At 34.3% G+C, this 25,504-nt stretch overlaps 1 protein-coding gene across 11 annotated transcripts; it reads right to left on the bottom strand.

The window, feature by feature from the left end:
* Positions 1-21,255: 21,255 nt before the first annotated feature.
* On the bottom strand, positions 21,256-25,358 carry LOC100795663 (uncharacterized). 11 transcript variants are annotated; one of them, XR_005891261.1, is made up of 9 exons: positions 25,247-25,358; positions 23,813-23,954; positions 23,472-23,739; positions 23,300-23,384; positions 22,568-22,873; positions 22,329-22,428; positions 21,877-22,254; positions 21,616-21,708; positions 21,256-21,512 (listed from the first exon to the last, which is right to left on the bottom strand). XR_005891261.1 is itself a non-coding variant. In XM_026128219.2 (5 exons), the coding sequence occupies exons 1-4, from the start codon at positions 23,053-23,055 to the stop codon at positions 22,375-22,377; spliced, it is 306 nt and encodes a 101-aa protein (XP_025984004.1). In that variant the 5' UTR covers positions 23,056-23,293; the 3' UTR covers positions 21,256-21,708; positions 22,329-22,374. The 11 variants fall into 11 exon arrangements, 1 of the variants encoding a protein (XP_025984004.1); XR_005891260.1 differs by having other exon boundaries at positions 23,813-23,965; positions 25,247-25,267; XR_005891256.1 differs by having other exon boundaries at positions 25,017-25,261.
* Between the last annotated feature and the right edge of the window lie 146 nt (positions 25,359-25,504).

Here is a 25,504-nt window from a genome sequence, read left to right as displayed (position 1 = left end):
TATACCCGAAATCTTAACCCTAACCGTAAACTCTAAACCATGGCTTTGTCATCAGTCAATGCAATTGTGTATTATGATGGCACGATCAAAACAACTAAACATGGTTCAACATTTGTAAGCAGTTCACTAAAGATCGTTTAACTTGGCAATAGAATGTCATTTGATTCCTTGAAGCAGGCTATTGGAAACAACATTAGCCTACCAAATGGTGAAGTGGTGAAGGATATACATTTTCGATTTCCTGTATCATTTATTGGTGATTGTGGCAAGTACACAACATGCATGTTGCACGATGATGAGGATGTAATGACTATGGTTTTCATGTTCATAGACATCTCCAAGCTCACATGCCTGGAGTTGTATATTACCTCCGTAGACTCACCCACACAAACATGTGCACATCCACCACTAATTTCTAGCAACTCTTTCAATTATGAGGATTTGGATGAATACCTCGCTCAAGCAATGAACCTTGAATCAAGCTTTTGAAGAAGCCCCACCTCCCAATTTATTTGATTGCTATTTTATTATTTAAGGATTTGTAGGACTCATATGTGTGTTTTTCATTTTTGTGTTTTTGAGAGTTCATCATTTGTGTTTTAATGCCAAAAGTTTTAAGTATTGATTGAAATCTTCACCCGTCGGTAATTTTTTCTTCATTTTGCCCTATTTGTTGAATGCATTTAAGAGCTGAATTGATACTTGAAAATTGTGTTAATGGCTTTGTTGACATAAAAACTAAGGGAATGAAACATTATTTTAACAAAAATAGTTTATACAAATTAAAATATAAGTGCCCAAAGTTGCCCTCATGGATTCAAATGTTAAACTGTTAGTAATTTTTTGTTGTTTTTTGGCCACTTGGTTAATGTGTTTGAGGGTCGAATCAAGACCCAAAAGTAGAATTAATGGTTTTAATGACATGAAAACTATGGGAATGATTCATTGTTTCAACCAAAACACCTAATGCAAATAAGAATCTAAGTGCCCAAAGTTGTCCTCATGGATTCATATCTTCAAGTCTTAATAATTTTTTCTTATCTTTTGCCACTTGGTTCATCTGTTTGAGGGTCGAACCAAGACCCGAAAGGTTTCTTATTGGTTTTATTAACATGAAAAATATGGGAATCAAACATTATTTTAATCAGAACACCTGATACAAATAAGAATCTAAGTGTCCAAGTTGCTTTCATGGATTCGTATCTTCAAGTCTTAATAATTTTTCTTATCTTTTGCCACTTGGTTCATGCGTTTGAGGGCCGAATCAAGACCCAAAATTTGAATTAATGGCTTTATTGATATAAAAACTATGAGAATGAAACATTATTTTAACCAAAGCACCTTATACAAATAAGAATCTAAGTGCCCAAAATTGCCCTCATGGATTGAAATCTTCAAGTTTTAGTAATTTTTCCCTATGGTTTGCCTCTTGGTTCATGTGTTTGAGGGCTGAATCAATACCCGAAAGTTGTCTTAATAGGTTTATTGAGATTAAAACTATGAGAATGAAACATTATTTTAATCAAAACAATTGAAAAAAATAACAATCTAAGTACTAAAAGTTGTCATCATGGATTGAAATCTTCAACTCTTACTAATTTTTTTTCTTGTTTTTGGCCACTTGGTTCATGCACTTTTTTTTCTCTCGCTTACAAGTCCAATTTATTTCATACCCTTATTTACTCACTTCAAGGAATCCAATGCTTTACAACATCATCTATTCACGCCAGAGAATCCAATGCTCTAAATCTAAACTCTTGCCCTAGGTCATAAACCCTTAACCCTAACCCTGGACCCTACATTTAAGAGGAGACAAAGCATCTTTTGTATGATGTTTCTTGTGCTCTTCTTTTTCTCTCACTCAAAGGTCCAACGTATTTCAGACCCTTATCTTCTCATGTTAGGGAATCCAATATATTTAAGACCCTTATCTACTCAAGTCAGGGAATCCAATGTATTTTAGACCCTTATTTACTCACATCAACGAATCCAAATTTTCAAACCATTATCTACTCACGCTAGGAAATCCAATGTATTTCAAACCCTTATCTACTCACATCAAGGAATCCAATGAATTTCAGACCTTTGTCTACTCACGTAAATGAATCTAATGTATTTTGGACCCTTATCTACGCATAACAGGGATCCAAATTATTTCAAACCCTTATCTATGCACGTCAGGGAATCCAATGTATTTCAGACCCTTATCTACTCATGTCAATGAATCCAAATTATTTTAGACCCTTATCTACTCACGTCAGGGAATCCAATGTATTTTAGACCCTTATCTACTCATGTCAACGAATCCAAAAGAGAGATTCCTCTAGGCACATAGGAACATAGGAACTTCAATTTGTATTATTATCTCTAAAAGAGAGAAATTCCTCTTGGATCTTCAATTTGTATCATCTATTCTAAAGGAGAGAAATCTTTATGTTCATCTCAGAAACTTAGTTGTAATCAAGAGACTGGTTGTCTCTTGGATTGTGAGAATCTTGAACACAAGGGTGAGGGATCCCAATTCAAAGTCTGTAAAGGATTTATAGAGATAGTGGAAAATCTCAAGTGGGTTGCTTGAGGACTGGACGTAGGCACGGGAAGTGGCTGAACCAATATAAATTGAGTATTTATTTCTCTCTTCTCTTATCTCAGTTATTTTACTGCAGTTTACTTTGTCTTGCGCATTTAAAAGAACATTGTTAAATTGATTGCTTCTTCTTCTTCTTGTTCTTCTGCATTATGAGCCTATCATATATCAGTTAAAAGGGGGTTAAAATTTGTTAGTGGAAAATTTTGTAAGACTTAATTCACCCCCTTCTTAAGTTATTGAGGCCACTTGTCCAACAAGTGGTATCAGAGTAGCCCATAAGGTTTTCCAAAAGTGGCTAAGGAACTTAGTGTCTCTATCTGACACAATGGTCCTAGGCAAACCATGGAGTCTCACAACTTCCCTGAAAAAGAGTTTTGAGATGTGGGAAGCATCATCCACATTGTGGCATGGTATAAAGTGTGCCATCTTTCTAAACCTATCCACCACCACAAAGATAGAGTCTACACCTCTTTGGGTTCTAGAAAGCCCAAGGACAAAGTCCATACTAATGTCTACCCAAGGTGCAAAGGGGATGGGTAAGGGTGTGTATAGCCCATGAGGCATCACCCTAGACTTGGCTTGTAAACAAGCCACACACCTAGTGCAATGCTTATGGACATCTTTCTTCATATGAGGCCAATAAAACTTTTCTTTAAGTAAGACAAGGGTCTTGTCTATCCCAAAGTGGCCCATGAGCCCACCCTCGTGGCTCTCTTTCACAAGTAATTTCCTAATGGATCCTTGGGGTATGCAAAGCTTTCCCTCTTTAAACAAATACCCCTCAGCAAAATAGAATCCATCTTGGGCCTTTTTCCCACAACTCTCATAAATGAGAGAGAAATGTTCATCTAAAGCATACAAGTCCCTAATATTATCAAATCCTAAAATTTGGGCTCCTAGGGAGCAAAACAATGTGTGTCTCCTAGAGCGGGCATCAACTACCACATTTATTGTTCCCTTTTTGTATTTGATAACATATGGAAATTGCTCTAGGTACTCTACCCATTTTGCATGCCTCTTGTTTAACTTGCTTTGCCCTCTAATGTACTTAAGTGATTGATGATCACTATGAATGACAAATTCCTTGGAAACAAGGTAATGTTCCCAAGTTTGGAGGGCTCTTATTAAGGCATAAAGCTTTTTATCATAGGTGGGGTAGTTGAGGGTGGCACCATGAAGTTTTTCACTAAAATAAGCAATAGGGTGCCCACCTTGTAACAATGCAGCTCCAACTCCCACTCTAGAGGCATCACATTCTAGCTCAAAAGTTTTAAAAAAGTCAGGAAGAGCTAGAACAGGTGCCTTAGTAAGCTTTTCTTTGAGCAAAGCAAAGGCTTGCTCTTGTTTTTCACCCCAGGTAAATGCCACATTCTTCTTCACTAGCTCATTGAGAGGTGATGCTATTGTAGAGAAATTAGGAACGAACCTTCTATAGAAGCTTGCTAACCCATGGAAGCTCCTAATATCTCCCACACTTTTTGGGGTAGGCCATTCTTAGATGGCCTTGATTTTCTCAGGGTCCACTTGGACCCCATTTCTACCAACTACAAACCCTAAGAAAACTATATTATCTACACAAAAAGTACACTTCTCTATATTTGCATAGAGGGTGTTTTTCCTAAGGACTGAAAGAACTTGCCTGAGATGTCCTAAGTGATCATCTAGGCTCCTACTATACACTAAAATATCATCAAAATAAACACCTACAAATCTACCTATGAAATCCCTTAAGACATGATGCATAAGCCTCATAAAGGTGCTTGGTGCATTAGTGAGCCCAAAAGGCATCACTAGTCATTCATACAAACCAAACTTGGTCTTGAAAGCGGTTTTCCACTCATCACCCTTTTTCATCCTGATTTGGTGATACCCACTTTTAAGATCAATTTTTGGAAAGATATTGGCACCATGCAACTCATCAAGCAAATCATCAAGTCTAGGAATGGGGTGCCTATACTTTACAGTGATGTTGTTGATGGCCCTACAATTTGTACACATTCTTCACGTACCATCCTTTTTGGGCACCAACAACACGGGCACAACACATGGGCTTAGGCTTTCTTAGACCCAGCCCTTCTCCAACAATTCTTTAACCTGAGACTCTATCTCCTGAGGGTTAGTCCTATAGGCTGGCCTATTAGGAAGGCTTGCTCCTGGGACTAAATCTATTTGGTGTTCTATTCCCCTTAAAGGAGGTAGCCCAGGGGGTATCTCTTTGGAAAATATATCACCAAATTCATGTAAGAGTTCTTGGACCTTTGGGGGTAAGGTCTCAAATGTAGGAATTGTGGCAGTGCTAAGGGATGTTTCCCTTGATAGGAGAAGGTAGAAAGATTGTTTAAGAAGGAGTGCTTTTTTAACATCACCTTTTGTTGCAAAATGATTTTCCTTCTTAACAATCTTCTTGGACGAATCCTTTTCCTCTTTTTCCTTCCCCTTGGCCTTTGAAGGCAAGGCCTTACTATCCTTCTTTTTCTTTTGTTTTTCTAGTTTTTCTTCCTCATCCCTCTTATCTTTCATAGTTAGTTGATCTTTGGCCACCTGCGAAGGTGTTTGAGGATGCAACACAAATTTAGTGCCAAGATGGGTGAGGGTAATCTCATTAGTTAGGACATTGTAAATGATCTTCCTATCAAATTGTCACGGCCTTCCTAAAAGAATATGTCCTGCCTCCATGGGAACTATATCACAATTAACTTCATCCTTATATGTCCCAATGGAGAAAGGTACCTTCACTTGTTGGTTAACTATCATTTCCCCTTTCTCATTGAGCCATTGAAGTTTATAAGGTTTTGGGTGGGGAATGATAGTGAGGTTCAACTTGGAAACTAATCTTGTGCTACAACAATTTCAACAAGATCCACTATCCACAATGAGAGAACAAGTTTTATCTAAAATTTTGCTTCTTGTATGAAATATGTTCTCTCTTTGGGATTAAGATAGATCACAAGATTGACCTCTAAGGAGCCTTCTAACCATTAAGAGGTCACCTTCTTCATGGGGGTAGACTTCCTCACTAGACTCTTCACCCCTTACTTCATCTTCACTTCCACTAGAGGAAGGGCAAGAAGTAGTCTCCTTTTGACTACTATAAATGTCTTGACCCCTCATGATCATGGTTTTCTTTGTGGGGCATTGAGAGGAAATGTGACCTCTCCCAAGACATTTGAAGCATTTAATGTTGCTAGTCCTTTCTTGAGAACTAGTCTTAGGGGTGTATTTCTCTATGGTCTTACCCTTATCTTACTTGGGTTTTGAAGGTGCAGCCCCTAAAATTCCATGGGCTTGGTCCTTCCTTGGATAAGAGTGAGAGCCATAAGATTTTGAAGAAGGCTTTCTTTTAAGTTGTTGCTCCACTCTTATACAAAGTTGGACTAGCTCATCTAGGTCCCTATATGGAAGGAGTTCAACCTTGTCCCTCGCTTCCATATTAAGCCCACTAAGGAACCTAGCTATGCTTGTTCTTTCCTCCTCCCTAAGTCCAACTCTTAAAATGAGTAGTTCCATTTGTTGTCTATATTCTTCAACAGTCATACTTCCTTGTCTAAGCCTTTGGAGCTTGTCCATAAGCTCCCTTTCATAGTAGGAGGGAATGTGCCTCTTCCTAAGGGCACTCTTAAGATTATTCCAATACTCTACCGGAGGATCCCTATGAATCCTTCATTCCCTAACAAAGGAAGTCCACCAATAGAGGGCATACCCCTGAAAGCTAAGGGTAGCCAATGGAACTTTTCTCTCTTCGCAAATATGATGGCAAGCAAAGAGTTATTCAACCTTCATTTCCCAATCTAAGTAGGCCTCAACATTATCTTTTCCGTGGAAATATGGGAGGCTAATGTTAACCTCTTGAGGCCTTCTATCCTTTTCTCTTCTTTGGGAGTGATGTTTAGTATGTGAACTATGACGTCCTCTATAATAGTTGCTAAGTTCTTCACTTAAACTTTTGTAAGAGTCATGACTACTATAGGAGGCATGTTTTTCTCTTTTCATTTCTTTCATTATTTTTCTTCTTTCTTCTTCTCTTATTTTCTCTCTTTCATCTTGACTTATTTCTTCCACTCTTTTTTTACCTTTTTCTTTTCTCTCTTGTTTTTCTTTCCACAACTTAAGGGATCTAAACTCATCTAATATCTTATACAAGGGGTCCTTAGGAGTAGAACCCTCACCATTAACACTAGATGAAGAATGAAGACCCGTGTTGGTTCCTAAGTTATGGTTCTTTCTTGTTGGGGGTTTGAAAACAAAAGGTAAAAGAAACTATGGTTGAAACTAGCCATAATAAACACTAAAAGAAGTGTGAAAGATAAGGTAAAAACTAATTGGTAAAAGGCAAGCTACCTAGGCGGTTTGACAATGGAGAGTAAAGGAAATAAGCTATGAAAGTAAGCAAGAAATTAAACTACAAGAAATGCAAACTAGGCAGATCCTAAGAGTGTTTGGATGACCTCATTTAAGGTTCCCAACAAAACACTCACTATCCTAAGGGAAAATTACCTAAAATTATTACACACAAATGGAAGTAGGGTGACCTATTGGAGACTCCCAACTTACTTCCAATGAAAGACCTTTTTGTTACAAAATTTGAAAGCAAAGCAAATTGCCAATTACAAAATTACAAAAAAAAAGTCCTTAATTATGGTGACTATTCTCTCTTTGGTGTTTCACTCAATTTGGAGTGTTTTTTAGTCCAATAGCTCTTAAGGTGGTTGGCCCCTTGCTTCTTGACTAAAATTCTTCAAGGTATGGCACCAATCCTCCTTTCCAATTCCCTATATGGCAACTCACAAGCAAGGAAACAAAGAGACAAGCAATAACCAAAGACCAAAAAAAAAATAAATGAAAGATAAACCAATAGAGTTTTAACAAGAAATTTTTTCAAGGATTATTCAACAATTAAAGCAATGAAAAGCACACAAAAGCAAGCTAGGACTCAAAGAGAAACCTAGAATGGCTCTAGAGTATAGTAGAAAAACTAAATAGAAAAAAAAGACTCAAGAAACCTCTAGTTTTGGCACTTGTTTTCACAATAATTTTCAATTGAAGTTTCAGAACTAGGATTGGTATAAAATAGGCACCAATTATAGAACAAATTTTGAGCCAAAACAACAAGCACACTTCCCTTTCACTTTTTTTTTCCCGGACACTGATTTTTCTACCAACTTGTGTGATTTTTCTTATTTTTTTCCTTTAATACAAATCGCTTGGTTCTTTTTTTATAATTTTGGTCTAGATGTCTAGAAAATTCAGTAAAAATTTCAGCTCAAAACATATAGTGACCAATTCCCAGTAATTTCTACAAGTTCGTATGTTCAAGCTGCCAGCACCAACGATTTCAACCTAGAAATCAAGAGTAGTGTTTATGTTGCTTAAGGTTTGGATAGTTACAATTTGTGTTTGCTTATGCTCAATTATCTTGAATAAAACAATTCAAGACAGCTTAAGACTTATTTGATTCACAAATCCAGGCACAACTCAGCATCACAACTCAATTTCATCATAGGCATCATGTAGGAAACTTAGAAAACAAAAAAAAAAGTTCAACAACAAGACTACTTCTAGGAATTGATTTAGAACATGTTATGAACTAAATAACATGCATGAATTAGACTCAAAATTCAAAAGATAGGCTAAGAATGACAAGAATACATGAACAAATGTATCTAGAATTCAATCAACAAAATAAAAATTCAACACAAACTTATAACATAATGTGACAATTACTATGACTAAACATGACTCTAAGACAACATGGATTAAGTGATTTACACTTAGATTTTTGTGTTTTTTTTTCTAATCAATATTTTGGAAGAAAATTTAGATCTAAGGTTCAGCACTAGAATATTATGAATGAAAAATGATAGAACCTAAAATCAACACAAAAACATGATTCAAGAGTAGATCTACAAAATTTGAACCATAGAAATGCAAGAACAAGTGTAGATCTAAGATTTAATCGGTTTATTTTTTTTTAATCTACTCTAAACAGCACCAAAACGCAAGACAATGGAGGATATACATGGAGAATAAGATGAAGAACAAGGAATTAAAGAGAATTCACCGAACAAAAAGATAGAGGAAATAAAAGAACATCACCTAGATGAATATGCTCTTGATACCACATGATGTAAGCTCCATTGGAGCTTGTAGGCCTAGGATCTTCTTCATCAATGGATTCCTTTGCTTCTAGGAAGATGAATGGCAGCGGAATGGAGAAGGAAGAGAGAGAGGAAATGCCACTTCAAGGAGAAGATGAGTCTAGAAGAAGCTCACCACCATAGGAGGCCATGGATAAGAGCTTGGAGGAAGAAGGAGATGAATGAAGGGAGAGGAAGAGAAGAGCACGAAATTTTGTTCTCTAAAAGAGCTCTAAAATCTGAATTTTAATATTCAAATGATCAAAGTTGAAAAAAATGCACACACATGACCTCTATTTATAGCCTAAGTGTCACACAAAATTAGAGGGAAATTTGAATTTCAATTCAAATTTCACTTGAATTTGAAATTGAATTTGTGGGGTCAAACTTTGGAGCCAAAATTTCACTAAATATGATTAGTGAATTTTATTTATGGTTCAGCCCACTAATCCAAGATCAATTCCAAGATTCTCCACTAATTGTGCTTAGGTGTCATGAGGCATGTAAAGCATGAAGGACATGCATAAAGTGTGACTATATGATGTGACAATGGGGTGTAGTAAGCAAATGTTCACCTCCCCCTCTAAAATTTAATTGGATTGGGCTTCTACCAATTCAATTAAATTTTATTTCCCAACACACACATCAAATATTCACTTAGTGCATGTGAAATTACAAAACTACCCGTAATACAAAAACTAGTCTACGTGCACTAAAATACAAGAGCTGAAAAATCCTATATTTCTAGGGTACCCTACCTACATTATGGAGCCCTAAATATAAGGATCAAATATAATGACATCCTAGTCTAATATGAACAAAGATAATTGGACCCAACCTTGGCCCATGGGCTCAGAAATCTACCCTGAGACTCATGAGAACCCTAGGGCCTTCTTCAGCAGCTCTAGCCCAATCCTCTTGGAGCCTCTTGCTCATGGCTCTAGTGACTGGTCCCTTCTTAGGGAGGATTGCATCAATAGGCCTTTTATTTTCAATAGTGAGGGTTATCACTATTGGAAAACCCGAATGAAGATCTTTATAGAAGCCATAGATTTAAATATATGGGAAGCCATTGAAATTGTTCCCTTCATTCCTACAATGATAGTGGGAAATACAGCTATAAAAAAACCTAGAGAACATTGGGACTAAGATGAAAGAAGAAGAGTTCAATATAATTTAAAGGCCAAAAATATAATTACTTATGCATTAGACATGGATGAATATTTTAGAGTCTCAAATTGTAAAAATATAAAAGAAATGTGGGATTCATTACAAGTTACACATGAAGGCACAACTGATGTTAAGAGATCTAGAATAAACACTCTCACACATAAATATGAACTGTTTAGAATGAATAAATATGAGACCATACAAGATATGCAAAAGAGATTTACACATAGTTAATCATCTTGCATCATTGGGAAAAATATTTCCTAATGAAGATCTCATTAACAAAGTGTTGAGATGTTTAAGCAGACAATGGCAACCAAAAGTAACAGCAATTGCAGAATCAAGATATCTCGCTAACATGACTCTTGCAACTCTTTTTGGAAAGCTTCAAGAACACAAAACGAAACTTATAAGACTAAACCAACATGAAGAAAATGACAAGAAAAAGAAAGGAATTGCACTTAAAGCTTCATCTTCTAATCAAGAAGAAAGTGACAAAGAGAACTTGAATGAAATAGAAGATGATGATGATTTTAGAATTTTTGTGAAGAGATTCAATAAATTTATGAGAAACAAAGGAAATCAAAGGAGATCAAACTTCAATCCAAATAAGAAAGGAGAAGATTCCTCTTTAGCCCCAAAATTCTATGAATGCGATCAACCTAGGCACTTGAGATTTGATTGTCCTAACTTTAAAAGAAGAATGGAAAAATTTGACAAGAAAAAATTCAAAGATAAGAAAAAAAAGAAAGCATATATCACTTTGGAAGATAATGACATGGATTCATCAAGTGATTCAAAAAATGAATCATAAATCTGAGCCTCATGGCCAAAGACTATGAAAGCGGAGAAGAGGTAATGTCTTCTAACTATGACTTATCTATTTCTTTTGATGAACTCCAAGATGCATTCAATGACTTGCATAAAGAATCTGTCAAACTTTCCAAATTAGTTTCATATTCTAAGAAAACTATTTCAAGTTTAGAAAAGGAAATTTTGAAATTAAATGTAGAGTTAGAAAATCTTAAATTTGAAGTTAAAATTTTAAAATCAATAGATAAAAACCAATTTTCAACAAAAAGCTTAATACAAGAAAACAATAAAGCATCTCATTCATGTGAATGTTGTGATAAATTCAAAGAATAAATTGTAGATTTAAAAAATGCTCTTGCCAAAATTACTCTTGGTAAAAATAATTTAGATATTATATTAGACAAACAAAGATGTGTTTTTGATAAGGTTGGATTAGGACATAATCCTGAAAATCAACAAAAGATGCATAAAAATTTCCTCCCCTTTTTTACATGCTTTTACTATGGTAAGAAAGGTCATAGTGCATCAACATGTTATATTAGAAAGAATTGTAGTAGCATTGGAAAAATGGTATGGGTTCCAAAAGGATCTTTAGTTAAAACCAACATTCAAGGACCCATGAAAATTTGGGTACCAAAATAAAAAAAAATGATTATATGAATGATGGACTCCTTGAAGCAAAGTTGGTACATTGATAGTGGCTGCTCCAAACACATGGTGGGAAATGCATCAAAGTTTGTTCATATTTCTCCCAAAAATATTGAACATGTGACCTATGGAGACAACAACAAAGGTAAAATTGTTGGAGTTGGAAAAATAGGTACGAATCCCTCTACCTCCATAGAAAATGTTTTACTTATTGATGGTCTTAAGCATAATTTATTAAGTATTCATCAATGATGTGATAAAGGTCTTTTGGTATCATTTGATTCTCATATTTTCTTTTGATGAGACTAAATCTATTATTAAGTATTTACTTTGAATGGTATGGCATGCTTTACTCTATTAATTCATTATAACCTGCTAAATGTTTTTCTTTTCTCTGCTCATGATTTGTTTTTTATGTTGACAAAGGAGGAGAGATAGATAAAAGATACGATAGTGAGTTATCTAATTCTTTTGAGACAGTTTTTTTAATATATGAAATCTATGAAAAAATGTTTCACATAAGCAATCATTGCAAAATCAAGGGGGAGTAAACGACCCAAATAGATATTCTTTTTACTCCTAACCTACAGATGGTTGTCATCATCAAAAAGGGGGAGAATGTGAATCATGTAGGTTTCAAGTTTTGATGATGCCAAAAAGAATTCACTTGATAATGATTGTCATCATAAAAAAGGGGGAGAATATGAATCATGCAGGTTTTGATGATCCCGAACAGAATTCACTTGATAATGATTGTCATCATAAAAAAAGGGGAGAATGTGAATGTACGAATATAGGGTTTTGATGATGCCAAAAGTATAATTAAACAAGATTGCTTCAACAAATATTCAAGGTTAAAGCAAATAGAGATTTCTTCAAGATTGATTAATTCAAGGTCAAGCAAACAAGATCAAGAAAAAGATAAGGCCTCAAACAATCTCACTGGTTGATTGGTTTTTGCCTTAAAACAAATTGTTTCCAAGAGATCAAATTTCAAAACCCTTTTAAAAGCTTATTTGCAAACTTGTCTTCTAGTAATCGATTACACTGTCTGGTAATCGATTACCAGAACCTTTGATCTCTTGGAAAAAATTTGTTTTAAGGCAAAAACAATTCAACCAGTGAGATTGTTTGAGGCCTTATCTTTTTCTTGATCTTGTTTGCTTGACCTTGAATTAATCTTGAAGCAATCTCTGTTTGCTTTAACCTTGAATGTTTATTGAAGCAATCTTGTTTGATTATACTTTTGGCATCATCAAAACCTGCATGATTCACATTCTCCCCCTTTTGATGATGACAATCATTATTAAGTGAATTCTTTTTTGCATCATCAAAACTTGAAACCTACATGATTCACAACACTGGTGAGTCAAGTCACTCTCACTTGGTAAAATCATAGGGAGCATAGTCAGGGTCACGCTATTTTGCGAGAATGCTCTAACCATGTGGGATTGACCCCCGAGGCTTAGACTCCGAAGAATCTGTCAGGGCTTCTCCTTCCTGATTTAGGTCCAACCCAGAAAAAATTTTAACACACAGACTCTATCTATCAACTATACAAGACACACGACTCCTCAATTGTTCTCAAAATAATTGTAACTTGTCACGCCTCAAAGTGATTCAACTCTTTGAGTTCCCATAGTGGATCCCATCACAATACTCATCACGTATTAACTCGTCACCCTTAAAGGGTCTTATAGTTGAGTGATTGTATGGTTCATAGCTCACAACTCAATGCACACAACGTCTTAATACACATGTGATCTTACAATTCAGCAAATACTCAACTTATCATTTACACACAGTTCATCACACTTTCATAATCCCAAGACATCATGTTATCATGCCTCATGCATCATATACATATCACACAGTAATAACATTAATATGTTATGTTCATATGACTAATCATTTCATTAAAATAGACATTTGAAATTATATATGTGCCGCTAGAGTTTGAACTATGCAATACACACAACTACTCAATTGTTTTCAAAATCATTATAACCCGTCGTGCCTCAAAGTGATTCAACTTGTTAGGTTCCCATAGTGGATCCCGTCACAATACTCGTCGCACATTAACTCGTAGCCCTTAAAAGGTATTACAGTTGTGTGATTGTACAATACATAACTCACAACTCAATGTCATCACTTTACATTTCACAATAACATGTATAATCACATTGAGGAACGTATTAATCCAACACTTGTTCACAACACATGTCTCATCGCAACTTCTCACCAACACATTGTCACATCATGGGGAACAAAATCCCTCAATCAATTTCAAGAAAACATGAAAGAATCAAGAATTTCCAAATTTTTAGGCTTCTAACATTCAAATCCAAACACTCAATTAAACCATCCAATTTGCATCAGGGCATTAATTGACCCATCAAACATGAGCAATTCCTAGTTATAATTGTACAAGCAAAATTAAAATGCATAAAACACCCCAAAATTAACCCCAAGTTGATCCTTTAAGGATTCCTACACATGTTTACTATAAACACAATTGCGATAAACTCATCCCTTACCTCTAAGCGGGCTCACATGTGTAGTCCGATAGCGATAGCAGTGTCTCTAAAGGTTCCCTAAGATTCCTCAAGCTTTTCCTTTGGTTGCTCTGCTAGGGTTTCCAAGTGTTAGAGAGAAGGAGAAGGGATTGGAGCCTCAATTTCACTGTCTCCATGTGAAGGGTATTTCTACCTCTACTGGCATTATTTGACAAATCCCAATGGTGGAAATGTGCAAAAATGAGTTCCGAAGGTGGTTTTCAAGTTTTAGAACTATCCAAAGGTTAACGAGTCTGCAACCATAGTTTTACTAGGATAGGTTTGAGTTTATGCGGGTTTTGGAAAGGAAGAAGAGAAAATGAATTTGGGAAGAAGAAAGAGCATAGAAACATATTGTAAATGTAAAAATTGACCTAATATGTCTCTATTTATAGCTAGGGTACTCTAAGCCTATTATTTACTTTATTTTGTTTATTTTAGTATTTCATAAAAAGAGAGCTCTATTTGACTCCCTATTAAATAAATAAATAAAACATCCTTTTTATTTTCTAAAAACATATTTATTTTATTTACCTTAAAACCATTATTTTAATTAATAAAACTATTTATTCTTATTTATTTAATTACAAAAACCTCATTATTTTTCAAAAACTCTATTTATTTAAAAAAAACCATTTTTAATTTATTTTATGAAAAACGGGATGTTACAGAAGTTGATGAGGAAGAAGCCTAGCTTGTTTCACCAATCACAATTGTACCACCTCATATGCAAAATTTTGAAGAATCTTTTTTTCAAGATTTTGAATACGAGCATAGCTTGGATTGCGAAGAAGTTCGACATTTAGTGGGGACTATCTTCGAAGGGATGCATTTCCTGACAAAACAAGACATACAAAATGATTTATAGCAATATCATGTGAGCAAATGAGTTAACTATAAGACACAACTATCAAATCCAACAAAGCTAATTGTCATTTTTTATGATGATAGTTTTGCTTGGAGGTGCAAGGCATCATAAATTCTTGCCTCCAAGTAGTGAGAAATAAGAAAGCTCTATGAACCCCACACATGTTCAAATCCTTCAATCTCGCAAAATCATGCAAAGTTTTCATATTTGTTGATTAGTAAAAGCATCCATAACTTGATAAAAAATTATCCATCAACTTCAGTGCCAACCTTGATAGCACACATCAAAAGCATTAAAGGATACACCACCACGTACCGCAAAACATGGTTAACAAAGCAAAAGGTTGTTGAAGACATCTATGGCAACTGGGAAAGATCGTACCATGATCTATTAAGATTGTTGCAAGCTATGCAACAATTTCTTCCTAGTATGGTGGTGGGAAAGGAAACACTACCAATGCCAGCACAAGGAGGCCAACCAGTAAAGGATTGTGTCATGTTTCATTGTCTTTTCTGGAGTTTCAGATTGTGTATCAATGGGTTTCAATATTGCAAGCCCATAGTTTAGATCAATGCAACATGGTTGTATGGTAAGTACAGGGGGGCCCTTCTTGTGGCAGTTGCACAAGATGACAACAATAAAATCCTTCTGATAGCCTTTGTTGTTGTCAAGAGTGAATCAGTGGAAGCATGGTTGTTCTTCCTCCGAAATCTAAAAAGGCATGTCACTCCACAACATGGTCTATGTTTGATTTTAGACAGACACAAGTCAATCAAAAGTGCCTACTCAAGATGTGATAGTGGGTGGACAACACAAAATTCAGTGCATGTGTTATGTATTTGACACATTGCATAGAATTACATGGGGAGGTACAAGAACAACCCCATCAAAAAATTAATTATCAATATGGGTGAGTGTCAAACTTCTTTCTCTTCATATTAAATGTCCTTTCATTGTGTATTATTCATAATAATGAAATTGTATGTTTATAACTATTCAACATATGCAAAGATGAAGCCTATGTTCAATTACTACTACAACATGTTGAGGGAGGAAGCAGATGTTGACCGAGCAATTAAGTGGCTCATCGAGATTCCGCGAGAAAAATGGAATCTCGCATAAGATGATGGTCAACGATAGGGGAACATGATCACCAATCTTGCTAAGTCAATTAATTTCGTACTCAAGAAATCAAGAAATTTGCCAATAGGTGTGCTAGTAAAATCCACATATGTAAGGTGTAATGCATTGTTCAACAAAAGAGGGAAAGAAGTTACAACAATGCTTGCATCTGGCCAAGTTTATATAGAAATACTAAACAAGGTCATCGAAGACGCACTTAGAAAGGCAAACACTCACAATGTTCTTGGTCCTAGAGACAATAAATCGGAGGGAGGTTCGACCAACAAGAGATTTCACAGTCAGGCTAGATGAAAGCATGCTCATGCCTTGTTCTCATGTTGTTGCTACTTGTAAGCATGCTCATCTTGAGTACAAAAACTATATGCATCCCATGCATACGTTGGAAAGTGTCTCCAATGTATACAAAAGGATTGTTTTGAGAATTATGCAATGAAGCCCATTGACCACTGTGTCACGATCCAATGCTCTCCCTCGTATCCACATCAAAATGGATATCCGAGAATGGGGTCAACCAAAGCGATGTTTCGTGTGTCGTATTGCACGTCATACAAAGAAAATTTCCCCCCACCATATAGGCTCAAACCAACAACGTTGAATGTATGCCATATTGTTTGTATTTGTAAAATTTTGTTGTATTAATTCAAATTTAAATATTTTACTTTAATTTAAGTTGTTTATGTATTTTTAATCTTCTTTTGATTGTTTGCTACATGCTCTTTTTCTTTTTATTATCATTTATATTTTTTCCACTTATTTTTAATAAGCTAAATGTTTTTATTAAATTAAAATTTGAAAATCAAATAAAATTAATTTTATCATTAACTTAAATTTTTTTCTAATTTAAAAAGTGTCTTTTAAAATTTTGTTCAATGTTACTCTCTTCTCAGTCATTCAAAACATTTGATATGTATAAGTATCATAAGTGATATCATTTCATAGAAAAAATATTTGATAAACATTCACAATGTTATTATCAGACATTTAGGGAGAGAGAAAAATTATAAAAAAAAATATAAATTTTATAGGATTTATGATATGATAACAAAGCAAACATGTAAAAAAAATGTTAATAAGTAGGTAAAAAAATGTAAGGACCAAGTTTGGTCTATAATCGGTCATATTTTATTTTCAGCTTTGATTTAATTTATTTAAAAATTTAACTTGGTCTATTAATCAATTTAAACATGTTATATTCAATTAGTATTGGGCTCGTGCATAAACACGAGCCAAGTGCTTTTTTTTAATTTTATTTTAATAATTGAAACACATAGAACGGAAAATAAATAAATAAATGAATAAACCCAATAAATAAGGAAATTAACATTGTAAATATAATATGTTCATCAGACAAAATATACAAAAAAGTTAAGCAATCATAGGCAAAATTTTAATTATCAAAGTTGAGTGACATAGACCCTGTTGTTGTTGGCGTGATTGAAATCAAATCAAAGTGTCATGTCCTTCAAAATGTTGTCGGTTGTGCAAAATTCCTTATATCCTTTAGCTATCATGACAGTTTTGCTATGGGTGTAGCGAATACTCAACTTGCAGTGGATCCCATTTTCATTGTTGTTGAAAAACAGGATAAGGGACTGTAGATTCCACAATTTCAATACATTTGCAATATCCTTCGATAGACTCTGCAAAATGTTGTTTCCGAATGAAAGAGACAATGTTATAAGTAAACCAATTTTAAAGGAAAATGCAATGGTGAAAACATGAAATAAGATAAGATCAAACCAATTGACTTTCTCTGGATTTATAATCAGTGAGTGTAACTTCCCACTGTATGTTGTCATGTACCCATGATTCTGCAGGGGGTTAAATCGGTTACAGTTGAATAGGTTGTTGTGGTTGAATCGGTTGTGGGATGTCTTCTGTCACCTGTTCTTGCTTGAAAATTGTGATATTGAAGACTGAGTTTTCCTTGTATCTACCTAAATAATGAAAGTAAATGGAGTGATTTGGTGTCATGTTGTAGTAGCGATGAAGCTCTTCCCAGCCAACAATTAATTGTTGGTCCTAATGGTTAACTTGAAAGAAGATGAAGTTTTCCTTTTTGTTAAAATCAATCAAGTGTCATAATTGTGTCAGTTCCCTTCCATAACATCTGTAAAATGATGAATCAACCAAACTATAGCACTGATATGAAAAAGATATCAAAAGACATTAGAGTAAAGTGGATGAAACAAAACGCTATACCAGCATAATACAGTTGGAAATGAAAAAACAAACAATTCATCAAAACTGGAAGCTTGTACATACCTTTGATTGATCATTGTCAATGGTGAAAGAAGCTTTTGCAATTGCTTGCAAAATCCTGCTGAATCGTCCATCGTTTGGATTGTGAGATGGAAGAGTTTTGGTGCATGTTTTATATTTTACTTGTGTTTTCGGTAATAGTAGAGACCATTGAACATTAATTGTTGAAGGCAGACGAGTGGGTGAAATGAGAGACATTTTCACCTGCACAATTAAATGGTATTCTGGCTGAAAGCATAGGAAACATAGAGGCAATAATCAATAGGTGTACATTGGAAATCACATAAAGTAATGGAATGCGTGTTTGACGATTGTGGAATTTGATTAGTCAGGAATATGATTGGTTGTGGAGATTTGGTTGGGCGTTGCTCATGGAATGAAATACGAGAGCAGTTTAGTTAAGTTTGTAGTGGTAGAGTGAAAGACCTGAGAACAACATCGAGAAGAGTTGTTATTGTTGTTGTATTTGAGCATATAGAAAAATAATGCAAAATAGGAGTAGTATTTGAGCAGTATATTTATGAAGATGAGTTATAGTTTAATTTTTTAATCAACTATAGATTATGTACCTACTATATAAGATTGTTTTTGAAAACCATTCCATCCCAATAATTGAGGCCAACAACATGTAAATTTCCACAAATATGATTTAATATTATATTGTTATTGTCTTACATAGAAATATAACACATCTCTAATATACTACATATTTATGCGTAGAAAAATATTTTTGGTGAAAAAAGCGAATTGAATGTTTTGTAGGAACATGAAAGAAGAAAGAAAAGGAAGCGATAGCAACACCAATATTGTCCAAGTTGGAAGTTTTTAGAATCACGTAATAAATAGTTTATTTGTATCATGATGATCAGGCCTTGTTTAATGAAGGAAAGGGTGCACCAAAGTTACAGGAACAAAAGAAAAAATAGCTATGTATAAGAAAAATAACAAAAGATGAATTCTGACGCTAAACATTTTTCTTGTGGTTGTTTTTGTTTATTTTTTGTTAGTACATTTATTAACCATTTCGGTTTCCACGAATAAGGAGGAAAAAAATAAAATAGATATAAGAAGAAAACTGATAATCCGAAAGTGGAAGAAGAATTAAAGAGTAGAGAAAAAAGTTAATGTTCATGGAGGATGAAGATGAAAAATGACAAAATATCGGAACAAATTAAAGAGGAACAATAATATTGAATTTTCCAAAAACTACAAATAAAACAAAATAGTCCCTCCCACCTATAGAAATAGAGAGGATAACATAGTTCTATTCAAGATGATGATTGAATGTTGTGTTAATGAATATAATTTGTTGGTGTGAATTGTGGAAAGTGTATATTGAACATTAATGGTAGCAAACATAATATAGGAAAAGGAAAAAAGTTAGTATTTAGTTGTGTATCTATGTGCATGTGTTGCAAATATACTATGCATCCAATGGCAATTGAATGACTTGGTACTCAAATCTCAAGCGTGCATCATTCTCATGCAGGGGTAATTATTACTATTATTTGATAAATATAACTTGTGAGGAAGTCATGTTAGTATATGTTAGGGGTGATTTAGTATAGGTGTGAAAGTAAATTTGTCTTTATAGGCATTCAAAAGGGGTGGTTTCAACAATGTTTGTTAAACCTTTCCATTGCCATAACATAGTTGGAATTTTGGGTTTACAATGTCTCTATGCCTGTGAATCCTTTCCGGATACCACATGTTTGCACTGCAGTATGTACATTGGATTAGTGGCTTGCCTATGTCACAATATCCTATCAAATTGGTTGTTAAAATGTACTTCCCATTAGCTATAAAAAATTGCACAAAGAGAAGATTTAAAAATAGGACTTAAAATATTAGTAGCTAAACAACAAATGGTGAATACAACCTTCTTCATTGTTAGATGGTTCATCTTCATCAAAGCTTGAAGCTGAAACAAAATTAAATCCTAATATATGATAAAACGAAAGTCAGGTGAAGCATTAAGACAACATGTTCACATACGCAACATTATTCCGGTTACCTGCATTAAATTGTTGCTTAATAGTAGAATCAATATGGTCTGCAACTTGAGATGTTAAGCCCTAAACTTTATCAGAAAAATTAAATTGATCAGCAAGATCAAACCTCTTGTTTAGGTCAAGAGGTTGTAGGTGTACTGTCTCTGAGGGAGCTCCCTGCTGGAAGTGAATGTTGGATTTCATATGCGTTATAGGAGTATTGTTTGGCTAAATAATATCAATTGAGGATTGTTGAAGATGTAAGCATTTTCCCTTAGCATGTTTTTTTTTTTTTTGTTTTTTTCATCTTACATCTTCATTTCATCCTTGCTTTAGCTACAACATATTTTTGTTTCTGACTGTACCCTCTATTATTATGTTGTCTAAAGAATGTTCATCTTCTATGTTGCTGGAACTGATATGTGGTCTAATTCGGGAAGAGGATTGTGGACATTGCAAGTTCTTACTTTCAGCATATTTTTTTTCTTTCAACAAAAGTTTTCTCCTGATCCTTGCTTGAAATGCAACATCCTTCTTTGCTCTGTTTTCATTTTCCAGTATTATCGGTTTGAAATCATATTGCATGCTAGTGCAATGTAAAAATTAAGTTATAGGCATGTAGTACAATTGATGTTAAATCAACAGTTTCAATCACATAACTTTTTAGACTAATTGGTCCTTGTGCACTTGTTGGACAACTACGTTAATAGCCTTTGATTGATCAGTCATGATTACTTTTCCTAACAATTTACATGGTGTATATGATATATGAAGTGTGATTATTTGAGAAGATGATTTTTTAAAGCTCATGCATCATCAACGATATTAATTGTTGGTTAATAAAAAATTATAATTACCATTGTAAGAAAATGAGAGTCAGTTAGATTAGTTAGATTAAAATAACATGACCACCAAACTTCTTAATTGGATATAGCTTTTTGTTCGGTTCTTCATTTGTAAGGAGAATTACTTTGTTTAAAATAAATTATTGAATTTTATTTATTTTGTTGTCTGCTAGTGAATTAAACTCCATATATGTAGGTAAAGTCTGCAAATTTAATAAACATTCCAGAAAGAATAATGACTCCAATAACAAAATAACATTTGTTGAATAGTTTGTTAAAAAAAAACATCACTGAGGATTACATAATAATTTAAATGAAACAAAACACATAATTTGCCTATCCTTTTCTTCATTCAATTTTAATGTGTTTTGTAATTTTGTGGTAGACAACTGTGCAGATGGAACTTCTTCAGATGATGGGTCACCAGGTGATAACTCAGAAGATAATCTCTTTGTGGGGGTAACTATTGCATCTTGATATGGATCATGATCAGCTGTACTTGATAAGGATTGTTGTGGCAATTAAAAAAAAATGAGTATCACACTCCCAACCTATTGATATCCATATAATAAGAAAACAACAACATTTTTGCTCACTTGACCAAACTGTCTGACATCTTCAATTTGGGATAACTCTAGTTGACTTGCCTAAGTTTTATAACATGATGGCTCGATAATATCAGCTACACCCTGCAGAGAAATAAGGACAGTGACTCAACAACATTAGAGAATGAACATACTAAATTTAAGAAGCCAATACACAAAGAATGAACATACTAACATGATTGTGTATTTAAAAGTCAATACACAAAGAAAACAAAAATAAAAAAATTTAAGAAGTATTGAAATGTAAAAGACCTCTTCAGCATATATTTGCTCTGTAATAGTTTTAATAATATCAGCATCATTTGACATCTTCATCACAGAAGAGGAATTGAATTTGCGCTAGTACTTGCACCTTAACGCAACAGTTAGACCAAGTATTTTATCAAGAGGGTGAGGAAAGTGTTTAGGTCCACCTTCTCCCGTTTGAAAAAGATGGTCACAATGAAAGTTAATAAAAAATTGTGAAATTAAATAAAAGAAAAACATATAATTTCTATTTCAAAACTTGCTTGAATCATAACGTTTCTCAGATCTGCAGCAGACATTCTAATGACTCTAGTTCAATCATGATCCCAAAAAAAAAAAGTGGTTGATCCTTTTCCGTGGTAAACCATGATCTCCACCCTATACCTGAAATTGTACATAAATTCAATAACGTGGTAATAGGGATAGGCAAAAAAATGCACTTTTTTTATAAAACACACCTCATAATAGATTTTTCATTAAATTTTCCACATGAACATGTGTAAGCTACATCTTCATGATCAACTTGGAGCTATTCCCAATAGTATTGAAATTAGTGCCCTGATGAACATTGAAACAAAATGCAACATTTTTAAAATAGTAACAACTAAGAAAACAAACTCATCAACAGAATAATATACAAGGAAGCAAAATAACATGGTACATAATGAGTTTAAGTTTGTATCAAACAGTAACATACACCAGCAGCATCACGAATGTTTGAAATACTAAGGACCTTGGACTTGTACAAAAAGCGATCAAGCTCCGAAAAGTCAGAATCCTGAGAATATTGCCCTATACTGAGGGACTGACTGACATTTGATGGTTCTCCCAAACATACAGAACTCAACCTACACACAAATTAATAAAACAACTCAAACGTGAAATAAGATTTAATCCCAAATAAGACTATACCTCTCTCTATAGATGACAAAATTAGGAACTTCGTAATTGATGAGCAACTTTGATCCATATAGTGAGTTAGAGATGGTTAATCCACGAACACCTGTAATATACCAAAGATTACAAAGGTGGGGAAAAAGCAAGCAGTTCAAAACAAATAAAAGGAAAACAAATTCCAAAAACCAAATTGGAGCAGCCAACAAACAAAACAAAAAAAAATGACCAACACTCAACATCAAACATGAACAAACGAAAAAACCACCATGAAAGCATACATTGTGGCATTTTAACCCTAGCCTGAGTTCATATAATAACAATGGGACTTAAATTTGGATTTTCCTTCAACCAAAACATGGATTTGGTGGCCTGGTCACTCCACAAAGTGCATCCAACAATTTGGCCACTAAAAGAAAATGATAAAAACCAAACATGAATCCCACATAATTAATTACATGACAAAAATCCACGAAAAATAAATGTCAAAGACAAAGAATTAGCTAGACAACAAAAATTGAAGCAGACATACTACCTCAGATCTTTAAGGTTTAAAACTAATCTTGTAGGATTCCCATTAGGAAGCTGAAATTTGACCTCCTCTACAACCCCAATTACATCTACAGCAAAGCATGTATTAGTACACAACCAAACATGGAAAATTTAAGAACAAAAAACTAACTTGAAAAGGAGCAAAACCAACCCACCAATCAACATAATAGGATCATAATTGCCATGAGTGATGTATTCAAAACTCATAAACTCGTATGATTGAAGAGGAATTTCAGCAAGATCGACTTGCCTCAAAGTTGTACCACCAGTGAAATAAAGCTTGAATGGATGTGCTCAAACTTTGTACAGGCCATGATTCGGAACAACCCTAAAGTTGTACATATAATACGCTTTCCCTTCCTTAAGTCCAACTTCCCAACTTTCCATATCATCTTTCTTAAAAATGGCATGGACTGTATCCCTCTAGAACAACAACAAAACAGAGCATAAACTTTGTGACATTAGGAAACGAAACAAAGGCTAAATCACAACATACCCTTCCATCCATCAACACCATTTCAAGGTGCTTAGACTTTTCACGGGCTTGGACAAACCCGGTCCACAATTCGAACTATAAGCTTGAATGTTTCTTTGTTATCATCAATAGCTCCAATCATATCAAAACTTTGAGACATCCCCTACAACAAAACTTTAATGAACAATATGATCACAAAATGCCACTTGAAACACAACAACAATAACATACCTTCTTCATTCAACATGTAACTTCACACACAACAAGACTAACATACCTTCTTCATTCAACATGTCACATAGACCATGAAAAACCAATAAATTAGTTTAACAATCATGTGACTCTAAACATTAAAAAACAACAAAAGCCAACCTAAAATCCCAGAAAGCAAACAAAAAACCCAGTCTCTGAATTGACAAACCAAATCCACAAAAATTACACCTCAATATAGAGAATCAAAAGATAAAAAAACTAATCTGAATCAGTAGACACCATCAGACCCTAAAAATAAGAACTGAAACCTAAACACTAAACATGTATCTACCAACTTCGGAATCCAGAGACGAAAGTCCTAAAAAATGAAAGCCTAATACCCAACCTCAAAACCCATAAATGAATTTCTAGCTACATCACAAACAATCAGAGAACAACGTAAAAGTAACTTGCACCAACCAATGAAAAAACCGCAAAAACTAATGCCCAACAATTAACATCAAATAGGAACAAATGAAAAACCAACATTAGAAACCTTAACCCACCCCACTAGCGAAATCGAAGCCCAACACCCAACATCAAAGAACAAAATTAAAGCCAACGTCAGCAACCATAACACACAAAATCGGCAAAACCAAACCCAACACATAACATCAAACAGGCACTAATGAAAAAAAAAAACAAATAAACTTGAATGAACCTTTATTGTCGGTTTCAATTTCCTCATCCAAAAAAAAAAACCAATGTCACCAACCATAACGCACAACATCGGTGAAATCAAACCCCAAAATCTAACATCAAACAATAATAAATGAAAAGAACGAAAGGAAAAATCAAAATAAACCCGAAAGCACCGTCATTGTTGGTTTCAACTTCCTTGTTGGAACAAAATAAAAACAAACATCAGCAACCCTAACACACTGCAATTATGAAATCAAACCCTGACACAAAACATCAAACAGGAACAAATGAAAAGAACGAAAGCAAAAAAACAAAATAAACATCAATGCACCTTCATTGTCGTTTCGTGCAAAGAACAACAATACATAGACTTTAAAGCCAAGGTTAACAACCCAACGCTTAGGCTTTGTCATTTTTACCCAGGCAAATGGAAAGGACAATGAAAATATGGACGTAGAAAGTAGATATTCAGAGATTGAGAGCAGAGAGCAAGAGCAAAACAATTTTTTTTTCACAACCCACGAACAAAACACACAAAACAAGTCGGGGAGAAGAGCAAACCATGTGTCAGCGTTGTAGGCAAGGAGCACGGGAATAAAGAAAACCAAAGAAGGATACCAAACAAGAGAACAAGACAGGAGAAGCCACGTGTTGGCATTGAAAGTAGGGGCAATTCAAACATTTTGACAGCCTATTCCATTATTAAATAGATAGTAGGTTTTTTACATAAGTGTAGATAAATTATATTCTTTTAAATTAATATATATAAATTAGCAAACTAAAAAAATTTAAACAAATTAAAACAAAAAAAACACTAAT

Source organism: Glycine max, chromosome 4 (genome assembly GCF_000004515.6).
Source record: "Glycine max cultivar Williams 82 chromosome 4, Glycine_max_v4.0, whole genome shotgun sequence".
Taxonomy (NCBI): Eukaryota; Viridiplantae; Streptophyta; class Magnoliopsida; order Fabales; family Fabaceae; genus Glycine; species Glycine max.
The sequence above is the reverse complement of the archived record's forward strand: the minus strand, read 5'-3'. Positions and strand labels throughout refer to the sequence as shown.

Coding starts and splice junctions, on each gene's coding strand:
- LOC100795663 (XM_026128219.2), bottom strand. Junction 22,719..22,782: donor TTTGTCATCTATAGAGAGAG/GTATAGTCTTAT, acceptor ATTTGTGTGTAG/GTTGAGTTCTGTATGTTTGG. Junction 22,429..22,567: donor ACATTCGTGATGCTGCTGGT/GTATGTTACTGT, acceptor AATGTTCATCAG/GGCACTAATTTCAATACTAT.